The sequence below is a fragment of the Cornus florida genome, unplaced genomic scaffold, assembly GCF_030987335.1.
Source record: "Cornus florida cultivar Cherokee Brave unplaced genomic scaffold, ASM3098733v1 CherokeeBrave_3.0.0_Hap2_Chr08, whole genome shotgun sequence".
NCBI classification, from domain to species: domain Eukaryota; kingdom Viridiplantae; phylum Streptophyta; class Magnoliopsida; order Cornales; family Cornaceae; genus Cornus; species Cornus florida.
In genome coordinates this window covers 69057217-69072171 of record NW_026775578.1, presented here as the reverse complement: position 1 = coordinate 69072171, position 14955 = coordinate 69057217, and the positions used below count along the sequence as shown (strand labels likewise).

Below are 14955 nucleotides of genomic sequence, written 5' to 3'. Positions count from 1 at the left end.
CTAATTTCTGCCCTCAGGGTTGCCGCCTAGTCTAGTGTAGGTTGATCATGAGCTTGATCTTGAAACATCATCGCCCTTGCCTTAATCCCCATATAAATGCAATTGGCCACATGAATTCTATTGTTCCGTTCATACCTATTACAAACCATCTCACCTTTTATATTTAACTTTTTAAAATATTTTTTTTAATAACTTCATCCCATGTTATCACTAATGGGCACCACTCATATTTTTTTCCTCACATTTTCATTAGTAAGCCTATCTCTTCTAGTCATTCCGACTACCCATCTTAGCATATACATTTTCGTTTTATGAATGCATTGTTTTTGTTTCTTTTTAAAGCCCGACACTCTCATCAATATAGAGTGGTTGGCCTAATAAATATCTAATAAAACTTCCCTTTTATCTTTATTCTTTTATCGCATAAAATGCAACTTTATGTCCAACCTTATCCAATCCTATTAGCTCTCTCTCTCTCTCTCTCTCTCTCTCTCTCTCTCTCTCTCTCTCTCTCTCTCCATCCTTTTGTTTTATTGATCCTAAATATTGAAAGTAATTATTTTGGACAATCCTTTGGTTTTTGAAAAGTGATAGATCAATAACTAAATCTTTACTAAAGCTGCATTCAATTTATTATGTTTTAATCCTACTAATTTTCTATCCATTTGATTCTAGTGCATTTCTAATTTTGTTGCAAATTTTATATCAGAAGGATCCAATAACACTGTGTGACTCACAAAAAAATGAACCGTGGAATGTTTCCTTGGAGGTCTTTTTTTATTCCATCTAAAAATTATTGCAAATAAATATGGGCTTAGTACTGAGCATTGGTGCAATCGTATGTAGAGGTAGAGCTAATCTAAATTAATTCATCCAGTTTTGGTTATGTTTGAGAATATCATTATAGGAACTATTAATTGATAGGAGTGATTAATGGGATTGATTTTAGGAATCTTCCATCAATATATTTTTCATATTTATCACATATTTGTCTTCTTGCACCCACAAATAGCGGTGATCATTGTAACAAAATTAAGAGAGAACATAATGAAAGAGATGTAGCCCTTGGGCTTTGTGTAGGCCGTAGTGGCAGAACCATTCTATATTCTTGTATTGTTCATACTTAATTTTTTTTTCTTCAATCTTATATTTTTTAACATGGTATTAGAGCAGGTTGATCATACCCTACTTCAAATTGGTCTTCCACTTGTTTCACTCAATTGCTTTCCCCTTCACTCTCATATTGTTAGGCAAAGGAGTGCCTTTGTGACCATATCATTCAGGGGGAGCCTCTATACCAAATCTCATAATCTTTTGTCACCTCGTTATCGTTGCAGAGTTATTTTGGTATGCTTAAACGCATATTGTTGGTTATATGCCATGTTTTCTGATCAAATATTTGCGATCATGTTCTTCACTCTAGTAGACTCTATTTATAGTTATTCGACAACAATTTGTCTCCACAATATATTTATTTTCAAGTTGGACACTTGAGTTAAAATCTTTGTGTACCAACTTGAGGGGGAGTGTTGGAGAATATCAGTATTGGAACTATTTAAGCCCTTGGTAAGATATTGATAGGAGTTTCATGGGATTTATTTTAGGAAACCTCCATCTATATATTTTTCATATTCATCACATGTTTGTATTCTTTCACCTAAAAATAGAGGTGAAAATTCTAAATAAAATTAAGGGAGAATATAATGAAAAAGATCCCTTTGAACTTTGTGCCGTGTATGTAGGCTGTAGTGGCTGAACCACGTTATATTCTTGTGTTATTCATACTTAATTTCTCTCTTCAATCTGCTATTTTTTTAAACAGGTTATGATATTAAGGTTGAAGGAGTTCTCTTTTTTCTTCTATAATTAATTCATTGGTGATTCATTGGGTTGGAAACAAAAGTCTTATAATTATATTCTTTATTTTGGAGATGAGGTCCATTTTGCTTATGTTGCAGTGAACTGCATTTTTTTATAAAGCAAAGAAGGGCTGTACACTTTGCCTGGCTTTCTGGAGCAGGGATCTATCATGGTGGCTTGAATTTTGGAGCACTCCATAGGTAGAAAATAACATCCTTGGCTTTTGGTTCATTTACATGAATGAAACAATCCATCTTAAATTATAGTAGTTGTTGCTTTTATAATTCTAGATATTTGGTTCTCTCTTTAACCTAAATTCATTTTTTGTATTTGTTCGTGTTGTTATTTATGTTATGTAATACTTAAAATTGTTCTGTCAGTAACATTCACTTATTAAAGCTTTTTGAAAACCTTGTGCATAGTTCACCTGATGGGGATGAAAATTTTGTGGAGAACAAGGCTCTTTTGAACTATTCAAAATTGTGTGAAGGTGCTGAAGCAGTTAAACCTAGTTCTCTGGCTGTGTCTGAGTTCCATTTTCTCCTTCTTATTGGGAATAAGGTTAAGGTGCGTCCGTAGACAGACATGATTTATTTTTAAAATATACAATGTGAAGTGTGTGTGAACTATATATATATCAACTACATGGTATCCTGATAATAAGTTTTAAGCATATAGGTTCTTTATCTTCTAATGTTTATGCAAATTGAGCACAAAGTTTGAGAATATTTCATCTGGTTCTGATAGGAATTGATAAATATTTCCCCTATGCCATATTTTCCCAATGTCTTGTAGGTTGTGAATAGAATAAGCGAGCAAATTATAGAGGAACTTCAATTTGATCAAACACCAGAGCCAGCTTCAAAGGGCATTATTGGATTATGCAGTGATGCCTCTGCAGGATTGTTCTACACATATGACCAGAACTCTATATTTCAGGTTTGTCAAATGGCAATATCGTTTTTAAGCTCTCTTTCTTGATGTTGCAGCACATGCTGTCATCTTTCCATTTGCTGAACTGAGAATAGAGTTCAGGTGTCTGTGAATGATGAAGGCCGAGATATGTGGAAGGTGTACCTGGATTTGGGGGATTATGCTGCAGCTTTGGTAAATTGTCGTGATCAATTCCAGAGAGACCAAGTATATCTAGTGCAGGTCATGGCTAATTGATTGCTTTGCAAATATAGTGATGGCTATTCTGATTATAAACTTTTGTTTAGTGGTGCATCACTACTGTTCTGAAAGCATATCACCTTATGGTTACGTTACATACATTCTTGTACTGACACTTGTATCATTCGAGTAGTTTATGAATGGAATTGTCGTGCTGCAGGCTGAAGCTGCTTTTTCTGACAAGGATTTCTTCAGAGCTGCATCTTTTTATGCAAAGGTGAGTTGTCTTTTTCTTGATCTGAATATACAATGCATTGACAGGATTTTGAAGTCTTATTGCTAATTTAGACCGTAATCCTCATGCAAACCAAATTGCTCATTATGCTAAGCTTTTATTGGTGTTGCTGCTGCTGTTTTAGAATATTGCATTTTACTGTCTAGTAAATTTTATTTTATTTTTTAATTTTTTAATTTACAGCAATATGGAAACAAAGGTTGAGTTCTTGTGTAGAGTTTTCATGGGGGTAAGGAGTGGAACCCTAGGCTCTAATTAAGAGTTAGTGCAAGGTCTGTTTCTTGACCTAGAGGGGAGGTGATCTTGTTGGTTATTTTACCTTTTTTTTTTTTACTACTATTTGAATTGTAATCAACTTACCTAAATTTCAAATTCAAATTAAAGGTAAGAAATAAAATCCAGATGGTCCTTCATGCTAATCAACATATCAACCAAGCAGAAATGGAATGAAGCAGTAAGAAGCTAAAGTAATCGACACTAAGATATTTACGTGGAAAATGTAAACGTGAAAAATCACATGACCTAGTCCATGCATAGGAACCATCCACTAGGAGAGAGAGAAATGCACTAGAGTTACATATTGACACAAACTAATCCACCGAAGTTCACACTCGAGTCTCCAGGCACACAGTCCGCTCGTCAACAAATCTCCTCACGAATCTGCTTCTCCAATTAGTGACTTGATCTCCATTGACCAATCGTCCACTCCAATCTTGGTTTGATTGAATGATCGTTGGTGTTGAACTTTCCTGGATTAGCTTAATAGCAAATTTGATGCAAACACACTCATATTACACTCACCAATCTAAGGTAGATGGCGAATGTTAAGAGGAAAAATAGAGTATATTCGTATTTTTCTTAAGAACTGTCTAAAAAATGAGCCTCTGTGTTTTTTGGATTTTCCTTATGATAATATATTTATAGGCAAAATAGTGTTGTAATTATTATTTTAGTTTATAGTTTTGTTTAGAAATTTCAAAATTTGGTGTTAGTTATTACTTCCTACACTTTGTTGAAGAAGGAATTTCAAGCTACATTCAGGGGTATATGAGTAATATTCTACAAGGGTAAAAAGGTAATTTGGCACATTAATGCATTCACCCAATTGGGGTTCATGCATGCATGGATTAGGGTTTTTGATTTTTACATGATTTGATCTTACGGTTAAGTGCAAAAAAAAACCGCTTGAACTATTGCCCTTTTGCAAATAACCCCCCATGAACTAATAATTTGTTGCAATTAAGGACAAACCCATCACAAAATACTATTTTACCCTTTCTCATTAAATTTGTCATTTCTTATTAAATTATTTTTATTATTTTTGCCTTATCTAAATATTAATTATACCATTTACCATAATTTTATTATTAGTATCAATTTATCATAAATATGAAAAAAAAAATAGAGTTGCATTTTCTAAAATAATTAACTTATTATTTAAAATTTACTAGTTAAAATAAAACTTATTATACTTGGTTTAAACTTTTGAGGAGGAGGAATCTTCCATTGGGGTGCTGAAATTTACTATTATTAGTTCTATTTTTAGTTGGGTGATGGGGAGAAATTGTACATGTTTAGATGAAATCATGGATTTTTTTGGGTTCTTCGGGTCCCTAGGACCTTTCTTTGTACAACTTTCGGGATGCATTCAAACGGGGAACGCTCTCTAATATACTCTTTATTTATCAAAAAAATAATAATAATAATAATAAGAATAAGAAAAATGTATTAAGTGTAATTCAATAAGAAAGGGCATTATGGTCATTTAATAAATAATAGGCTAAATAGCCCAGGCATGGGGGCATTTTGCAACAAAATGTGATAGTTCAGGGGATATTGTGCACAAAGTATACTTCAAGGGTTTCATTTGCAAATTCGAACATATTTCATGTGTTTTTTTTATTTTTTTTAATTTTTATTTTTTATATGTACGTTACCCTTGAGGCCCTATTAGGCCTTGTGCATTTGTCTAGACTCTCAGAGAGTTTAGAGGCCCTATTAGGCCTTGTGCATTTTCTGGACTCTCTGAAACTTTAGAGGCCCTATTAGGCCTTGTGTATTTTCTGAGGGATGCGTTCCCCTTTTGAACGCTTCTTTATACAATCTTTACTTATCAAAAAAAAAAAAAAAATTGAAAAAAAAGAAGAGTAAAGTACCCAGGTTAAGTAAACCTGTCATATATAAACTTAATCTTCCCAAAGGAAATGGAATTCCCCTGATTTTTTTATATCTCAAATGCAACATTTCTCAATCTGGCATTGGGTTTCATTCTTCAGAGAAGTAGTGTATTTGTTAAATGATCCTCGTGATTCCACCACTGGTATTTTTCTCTTTTGGTTCCTTGGCCTTCCAGATTTGTTGCATAAAGGGGAAAAACAAAAAACAAAAAAAAATAAATAATAGAGACTGAAATTCTGTTGATGGAGAAAGAAAATTAAAGAAATAAAAGAGACTTTCGAGTTTTAGCATTTCTCAGGCCTTCTTGTTTCTTTTGTTGATTCATTCCTATTCCAACTTCTTAGAATTTTTAGCATGCTTGCCCCCTTGTGTGCAAATGTGCTCTATTGTGTTTCAGATTGTTTCCTTTTGCCAATGTCTAGGTTCTTTGTCCTTGTTTATCCACAACTGTAGTGGGCTTGCAAAGCAAGAAAGAACTATAAACACTGCTTTGAGCTTCTGCTATTGACCTTGATTTTAGAACTGATTATTATAGAAACTTATTTCTTGCTTTTCAGAAAGTATTTAGCCAACTTCATGATTCTTTGCAGTCCACGTGATTTTGAGTTTGTGACCAATGATTTTCGTCTTCCATTATATCTAGGTTTTTTTTATGCATGCAACTATTCTCTATTATAATGCCACTTCTGGTTTTCAATCTCAGAAGCATTCTCTCACAAGAATCTACACATCAAATTTATGGGCCACAATTTTATTGCATTAATAAGTTGCAGGTAACTTACCAAGGGCCTTGTGGCCCAATGGTATCTCCTCTACCTCTCAAAGCGGATGGTAAGGGTTCGAGTCCCCAAAGGGGCAAAGTGGGTGTGTGAGTGGTGTATGTGTGTTTCTTGCCTATAAAAAAAAAAAAAATGTTGAAGGTAACTTTTCGGAGACTCTGACTGTACGCTGTTCTGTTTAGGTTTGATTCTAAATACCTGGGTTGTAAAATCTTGTCTTCCTTCTTGCCCTTCTTCGTAACTTGTTGGAGTGTTTATATGAGGCTACGGAAGAGGGCACTGCCTACACTTAAGACTGCTTAAAATGCTTGATGGCAAGGCATTTGGATGCGAAAAGCGTGACTTATGACCAGCGTACAAGAAGAGATCCGCTTTGCCAAGAAGTGCTCACTTCACTTCTTGATGAACCACCATCTGCTAATGTCCAGGCCTTTTGAAAGTCTATTATAGTTTGTCTTAGAGATCTACATTGACACAAAAGCTGTGCTTAATACTCATTCACTATCCTCGTGATTCACAATATTTAACAGTTTGCGCAGTCCCCAAGAGTTTCTGCCTCCTCAGCAGCATCGTAATGCAGAAAGTGGGAATGTTCCTTCCCCATACTATTGCTCAGATTTCCAATAATTGTTTGATGGTTTAATACTTTATATCAGATAAAATTTCTCTTGGCCCTAGGGGTCTTTGTGCTCTTGCTACTGACCGAAATGGAAGTTTTATTTATGAACTTTGATGGTTAATGTTAAACAAAAGTGGGCTTTGAAGAGTGTTTTGTGGCCGACAAAGTCATGTAGTTTGTGGGCTGGGCTGCCGGAGGGTATCCTTAGAGTGGTATTTTAGATGGGCTGAACTGACATATCATGTAAGTACTGTTGATATTATATGGGGTTGGGAGGTCAAAGAGGATGACAGCCACACTGGGATTGACACATGGCCCAGACTTCTCCAAGAGGCAGCTTCTGGGTGCTATGGGGTAGATCTATGAGTCCATTCCCTCATTCCCACTAGTATAGTCTGTTTAATGGTATACTGCCAACTCATCCTTTGATAATGGTTCTCAATGCCCTTACAATCTTCTATATTTGGTTCTTTAGGTGCCCCTGCTACCAAGTGATGTTGATGGACAACTAATTTTTAGTGTCACAGGCTACAGCTCTATTTTTACACAATTCCTTGAGTAACTGACGGTCTTGGTTCAAGACCATCAGATAGTTCATTATGCTCTCCATGGTTTATGCTGTATGATAGCAAAAAGGCCACTTTTATTCATTAAGTTCAAGGACAATGCTGTTCATTTGGGAAAATGACATCTATTCACTTTAGCACTGATGCCTTCTGTGCTTGAAGGGTTTTTTATTTTTTATTTTTATTTTTTATTTATATTTATTTATTTATTTATAAAAATAACATTGTTATTCTACTTGTTCATTTATCTAGAATAGGACTATTGCTTTTTTTTTTTTTTCTTTTCATTTTTGACAATTTGCTTACCCAAAGTAGTTCATTTTGCAGATTAATTATATATTATCATTTGAAGAGATCACTTTGAAGTTTATTAGTCTAAGCGAGCAGGTAATCACAGTGTTATTTCATGTTTTCATCCTTCTAAAGATACGTGGAGGTTCATTAAAATGTTTACCATGCTGAATGGGCACTTTTTGTCATTGATTAAGTGTTTAAGTTCTTGTTTGCAATTTGTTTTTGGCTAATGCAATGCTGTCAATAGAATCGGTAATTAAATATGTCTTATGTTATTTCATGTGCAACGTTTTGAAATATTATTTTTCCAGTTGAATGTTTCATATTGGCTAGTGACTTCCGTGTTGTTTGTTGAGTTTTTCATATTAACTATCGTATCCTTCCTTCAATTTGCATTCCCAACTTCTTCATCACCAACCTCATTTATCTCTCTCCCCAACTCCCTGAGGCTTTTGGGGATTCTCCATTAACTTTCTTCTCTTGCTATGTTCCTGTCGCTTTTCCATGCCTTTTCTCCCTGCATTTTCTTCTCCTTTTTGCCTCCAATGTGTGATTAAGTCTCCCCAAAAAAAAGTAAAAACTTTAATTTCGAGTTCATCTAATAGATACTTCCATGAAAGGTTCCAAAAAGGGGCATGATCCTTTTTAAAATAATTAATTTTGAGTCTTGGTTCATGGAAGCTGTTATTAAACTTGTGATGAATGTAGATTGTTATTAAAGATGCTGATACCAAGAATAAGGGTTCCCAGCAATAAGTATGGCAGTGGTGTTAGAAGTTGTTGGTAATTTAATTCTTTGGTGAAAGTTGGTGGTAGTAATTGATTACTTCGATTTGAGGTGGTGGGAGGTAATTGATTACCTGTGCAAGAGAGATGAGGAAACGATTGATCACCTTCTTTTGCATTGCCCAGTGGCTGGGCTTTGTTTTTTGGGTTTGTTTGTGGTTCGGTGGGTAATGCCCAGGTTTCCAGAGGCTTAGTTGGGGCTTGATGATGTTGTATAGTGGGGGCCCAAGTTCGTGATTTCTGGAGGGTCACGCCTTTGTGCGTTTGGTGGTGTTTATGGTTTGAAAGAAATAGGAGATCCTTTGAAGAAAGGAGACTCCTATTGGTGCACTTTAGTTCTCCATCATTAGTACTCTTTTTTGTTGGTTTCTAGGGAGTTATTGTAAATCCATGGAGGAGTGTTATTTTTTGGACTCTTAGAGAGTTTAAAGGCCCTATTTAGCTTTGTGTAGCTTTGAGGGATGCGTTCTGATGAGCTTGTAGAGTTTCTGGATTCGTTAAGGATTTAGAGGCTCTTTTTGGCCTTGTGTTTGTTTTTGAGGGACGCGTTCCCCTTTTGAACACTTTGAATGAATTTTTTACTTATATGAAAAAATAAAATCTTACTTGTCAAAAAAAAAAAAAAAAAAAAAAACGTTTACAGCAATATATTGGTAATGGGAAAAGGGGATGGTATTTACACTCTAAATCAAAGTTTATTTAGGAAAAAAAAAATTCATTGGATAAATTATAACTAAAATGTTAAAGGGGCAATATTGTAATTAGTGTTATCAAAGGCCCAAGGTGCACTAAGGCGCTAGAGGTCCTTTGGAGCCTAGGCGCGCGCCTGATTGAAGTGAGGCGCATAATTGAAAAATTAAATCACTATTAAATCATATTCATATTCCATATTAAAAGCACGAATGTTGTCAAAGGCGCACTTGGGCACACAACAGGCGCAGGTGTTGCGCCTATATGAGCCTGGAGCCTAGGTGCACACCTAGGCGCTCCTTTAACAGCAGTAATTGTAATTATGCAATCTGTGTCAAGTCCGCTGTTATGTTTATATGATTCTTAATTTAAAGGGGGCACTTTGTCTGCTTTCATGTCTTGGTTTATGTTGATCACTTCATTGTTATATTTGAGTCCTCCCTTTTAGCCATTTTGAGTTATGAAACTCCAAAGAACAAAATTTTACAGGATCTTTTTTACATTCATATGTGCTTGAAACTTTTTTAGGTTTATTAATTGGATTAATGTGTAGGTTATATGAATTTGTAATGTCTATTAGGTAGTTACTACTTTATGACGAGTGCTGCTAATGGCCAACATGTATTTGAGGTGTCTAATGAGGCAACCTCAGACGACCGTGACTTTTAACATGCTTTGGCCATGTGGATCCTTGTATAACGCATTTACATATTATATTGTCTAACATAGCAAAGGAGGCTAAATCAGGAGTTGCATTGTTATGAAGCTTCTCTAAGTACAGGCAATACCATCATGATTTAACACTTTTTATTATTTTTTATTGGGGTTATAGAAAGTTTTTGAGCCCCATTCTCTTGTTGTAAGAACTCGTGCATCAAAGAGCTGCTTTGATTTGGAATTTGGAGATGTAAATATACAAATTCACCACTTTTTGCAGGATGCTTTGAGAACCTTCTTATTGCGGAAGCTTGATAATCTTGCAAAGGATGATAGGTGCCAAATAACAATGATTTCCACTTGGGCAACTGAATTGTACCTGGACAAGGTTTTTTCCTCTATATTCCTTGCTCTTGGCTGGAATCATTTGGCTATCTTTCTCTCTTTATTAAGCTCTATCTGATGTAGCTTACATTACCAATATATTTCTGTAATTTGGAACCATTTTATTGTGCCACCTTTTGTACTTAAAACTTATATATCAATATGCAGACATAATGGTCTGTATGGAAAGGAGGGGGAAAAAAAAAATCTACCTGAAAAGCGTAAAAATTTGAGGTATATTCGAATTTCGGACTGCTTTTTAATCAGTCTACACAACTCAAGTCCAAGCACCAGTGTGATAATTGTGTTTTTCTCCGTTGCCAAAATGTTCACATGGTTAAAGTATTTGTTTGCTGAAGCACTTGTGTGTTGTATCCTTAATCCTCATTGTTAATCACAAAACACTTGTTTTTCTGGTGCTTCATTGATAGCTTTTAAAAAATGAGTCATTTAGGTTTAGTTTTCCAACCTGTTGGGTTACTTGGGTGTTGATGATCTCTCTCTCTCTCTCTCAGTGGGGGTGTATATGTAACTTCTACTAAATAATATTTGCTTTGCTTTGTGTTTAGCTCAAACTATTAACTAATAATCATTGTAAATTTATTTAATATTTATTGTCTTTTATCTCATTTTTTTTCCTAGTTGGTACTCACACACGTCTCTTCTAAGACTTGAACCCCTGACATCCCTTTAGGAAATAAGAGGCCGATACCGCTAGGCCACTGGCCCGTTGGTAAAGAAAGAAAGAAAGAAATCAGGTGTTTGGTCCAATGTGGTCTTCTGTCGCACTGGAGGCATATGTCACACCAACGCAATCTTTGTAGGGCAATTCATACTTAATTCCAAGAGTAACTTGTGACCCAATTGTTTTTTGGTGCTTCTAAATGATAGTTATTTAAAAATGGGTAGTTTAGGTTTGGTCTTCCGACCCGTTGGCTACGGGTATGGTGCTTTGTTTTTCTCTCTCCATCTCTTATGTGGGGGGGGGGGGGGGGGGGGGGGGGGGGGGGGACTTCTACCCCCACCTTTTGCTGCACCTTGTCACTTATGGTTTCTTTTCGAGTCCTCTTTAACAATCCACACTGTAGCTTTAATGCTTTAGACAGTGAAGAGAGTTATATTTTAGATGTTGGTACTTGATGAGTGATCTGAACCTACAAGATGTCTTTTATGTTTCAACCTTATCCAGCTTATTAGAAGTGAATAGTGAGTGTTATGTTAATATGGAGGGTTTGTGGCTGATGTGGTGCACTGCTACCTAGGTTTTTTGCGAAACAATTGATATACTTCCACTTCCTTCTCTGTGAATTTAGTAGTGAATTTTATGCTTACGACAGTATTTTCTCTTGGGAAAGATTGGACTCAAGATAATTATGTTGTTGCCACTGTTCTTTTGGAATTGGTGGACCTTCCTCTTGCTTTCCCTCTACATCGTTTCTCCATTCGCCTTTAGTGATGATATCCTCTCATTGAAGTTCTTTCTATTAATTATTGATTGTTTCTAATTAATTCAGTTAAACAGTGTAAAATTTACCATAAATCTTCTAAATTGTCATCGATTCTACAGATGGAGTTGCTTGAACTGGGTCATCTATTTGCAGGATCACTTACAAGATTACAAGGGTTTGAGTTAACAATTACTCAATGAGTCAACAACTTGAGCTCAACTAATTTCTGGTTGCGCTCAGTAAGCTTGTGAACCATGTAATTTCGTCATTATTTTGTAAATTACTTACGTTTAGGTCAGAAATCTCTTGGGTTGTTTAAAGGTGTTTCTTAAAATCTAAACTTGTGAGAGATTCGTGACATAAATGGATGCTTGCTCAATTCTTGATATTTTGTACTCCCTCTGTCCTATATTAGATGTCCCTTTTGGGGAGTAGAACTTTTTAAGGAGACATGAATTATTACATTGTCCCCTTTAAAAATTACCAAGTTACACTTTCAAGTTTGAATACATATATAATCAGGTTTGATTTTTATTTTATAAATTTCAAGGGTATTTTATGGAAAGATGTGAAATATGTTGGTTGAACTTTTTCAGTGGACAAGTATTTTGGGACAACCCAAAATGGAATGATGAACAACTAAATTGGGATGGGGGAGTAGTTTCTTTTGCATCTCTTGGTTGTCTAGTATAGATCATTTTCTTTTAGCGTTAATGAAAAAAGGGATAAAAAAAATGAAAGGGACCATAGAATTATTGTTAACTGTAGTTTATTAAATTGGAACCCGCATTTCTTATTTACTGAAAGTGCTTCAAATTGTTGATGTAGTTATTGTTAGCAAATACCATATTACTCAAGATTGGTACATTGGGAACAAGATACTCATGCTCATACTTAATAAGATTGTCCATGGTGGAGGCAAGGCTATGCTTCATAAACATCTACTCATAAATAATTGACAGCAGTTCACAGAACTAGCATTGTCAATCCCTTTCTTGGTGTTTGTTCCATGACTGTGAACCATTAGGATTCTTTATTCTTCTTTTTCATTTTTTTCCCATGAGCATTGTATTACTTCCTTTTCTTCATTTCATTTTGACTCAAGGAAGCTAAAATAGTAATTTGATGGTTACTGCCTTAACCCATCTGGAGTTTACGTAGCAAGGAGACTAGCACAGTTTTTGGTGCATTAAATGGATATGCAGCATCCAGCACATCAACCTTAATGAACCATGATGGCATGTGCTTTGTTATGCTCACTGTTTTCTGGATTTCATGTTGATTCAGTGAAGTGTTAATATATCAGACTTATCAATTATTGATATCTAGCCTTAGATTTATGTTGCATGGATTTGGGTATGTGCATTGGGTGTGGCTACTGGTTGAAGTGCCAAACTTCCCTGCATCCCAAATCTTAGGACACTCGGACTTGGTTTGAAATGTGTCCAAAAGTTGGATACGAGCGCGTGGACATGTCCCAAACATTGGATACATAATATGCTATACTAATAGTGTAACACATGATACTATTAATCTTTAAGAATATACTCAAATATAATTTAAATTAAATGGGATGAGGTTAATAAAAGTGGATTCTATCTATCTTAGAAGTAGGGAACCCTTCTTTGCTATCAAAACTTAAGCTTATGCTATCATCACGTGTATAGGAATTGAGTTTTCGATCTGGATGTGTCTCGGACATGTATCCCATACCTATATGGCCATACCCATGTTGTGTGGTGTCAACACAGCTATATTGAGGTGAATAGGAGAGAGTCTACGTGAGACAGCCTGGATTAACATGTTTGACATATCACAAATTCAATTTGTTTTCTCGAATACATGTTCAGTCTTCTTCATGGTTAATGTTTCTACTTCTAACCAATAGGCCTGTGGCCTAGCGGTACAAGGCCCCTACTTTCCAAAGGAAGGTCAGGGGTTCGAACCTCAGTGGAGGCAGTGTGTGTGAGTACCGACTAGGAAAAAAAAATGTTTCTACTTCTATTGTGTATTAAACTATATTATCATATTGTAGTAATGAATCTCTGATGGGTTTACCTTTATTAAATATCATGGGACATTAAATTTTTTTGTTACTTGTCACTTTGATTTTCTAGTATGAGATGGGATCTATCTCAATGTATAGTATTCCTAAAAATGATATTTATTAGTTTTAATTTTTCTATGTTTTTATTTTAGATCAACCGACTACTTCTAGAAGATGACACTGTGTCAGAGAATCATAGTTCAGAGTACCATGCGATCATTAAAGAGTTTCGTGCCTTTCTTAGTGACTGCAAGGATGTGTTGGATGAGGCAACAACAATGAAACTATTAGAGAGGTTATGTATGTTTTGATTTGTAAACAATATTTTTTTTACTTTGACCTGTTGATATGAGTGTATGATTGTACGCTCTGGTCTTCTATTCTTATCTTTAATTTACAATTTTGTTGTTTTGCATTGAGATACTCATCTTCCTATCTCTGTAATTTTAATGGTAATATGCAAAAAAGTTAACATGAATGATGTTGGGAAGTGCCATTGGGTGCTCCAAATTTAGACTCATTCTCTGGTGAGAAGTTTCTTGCTTTCCATCCATCAAAGTGATGTCCACATACAAACGAAGTGCTAGAGGGTATTGGAAATTCCTATAGTTTAAATTGTTCAGCGAGCAAATTGCCAATCTTGTTAATCGCTATGATAAATCAGTTTATGTTGTAGTTTGGTTCCCTAATTTTTTTGGGGAATCCCTGAAATTGGGTAATTTGTGAAGTAGAGGATTCCATGTCTTTACTTTGATATCACAAATCTAGTGTGGTTGATGAGATGGTTATCATGTTAGAGTCTTCCGAGGTAGCTTTCTCTAGTGATTATAGTTGCAGGTTGGTGCTTTTTTCCATTCGGACTGTTTCTCTTATTAGTATATATAATCCTTGACCTGGGCACACTCTTTTTTATAGCAAAGTTGGGAAGGGACATAATTGGCATGCATTTTAGTGCATTTTTTGTTTCTGCAGTTGTGTTAGGATGGGTTTTACTCTGAGTTCTCTCTTTTAGCCATCTTATCATATGGGAGGTGGATGACCAAACAAATTTCTAATGTGTCTGTTGCTTAGGTATTTATCATGCTGAGGCATATTATTGCTATGGTCCATTATTGGAATATCTATTTATTTTTTGGGGTGTTAATTTTATATTCCCATTGCACATTTTTATGTATCCTTGTAGAATCTATTTTATAGAATCAGTAGAAGTAAAGTCTTTCATCCACTGTTACCATATGA

The 14955-nt window shown here is 35.2% G+C and overlaps 1 protein-coding gene across 4 annotated transcripts in view; it reads left to right on the top strand.

Annotated features, from left to right (window-relative positions):
• LOC132271957 (vacuolar sorting protein 18) overlaps nucleotides 1-14955 on the top strand; it is a 60031-nt gene that overhangs the window by 12447 nt on the left and 32629 nt on the right. For all 4 annotated transcript variants that reach the window (XM_059773470.1, XM_059773468.1, XM_059773469.1 and 1 more), the window contains 8 exons: nucleotides 1959-2060; nucleotides 2283-2427; nucleotides 2656-2799; nucleotides 2896-3015; nucleotides 3194-3250; nucleotides 7738-7797; nucleotides 10118-10225; nucleotides 13869-14011. In XM_059773470.1, the coding sequence (XP_059629453.1) occupies nucleotides 1959-2060; nucleotides 2283-2427; nucleotides 2656-2799; nucleotides 2896-3015; nucleotides 3194-3250; nucleotides 7738-7797; nucleotides 10118-10225; nucleotides 13869-14011 (879 nt within the window). The remainder of the gene's footprint in view (nucleotides 1-1958; nucleotides 2061-2282; nucleotides 2428-2655; nucleotides 2800-2895; nucleotides 3016-3193; nucleotides 3251-7737; nucleotides 7798-10117; nucleotides 10226-13868; nucleotides 14012-14955) is intronic.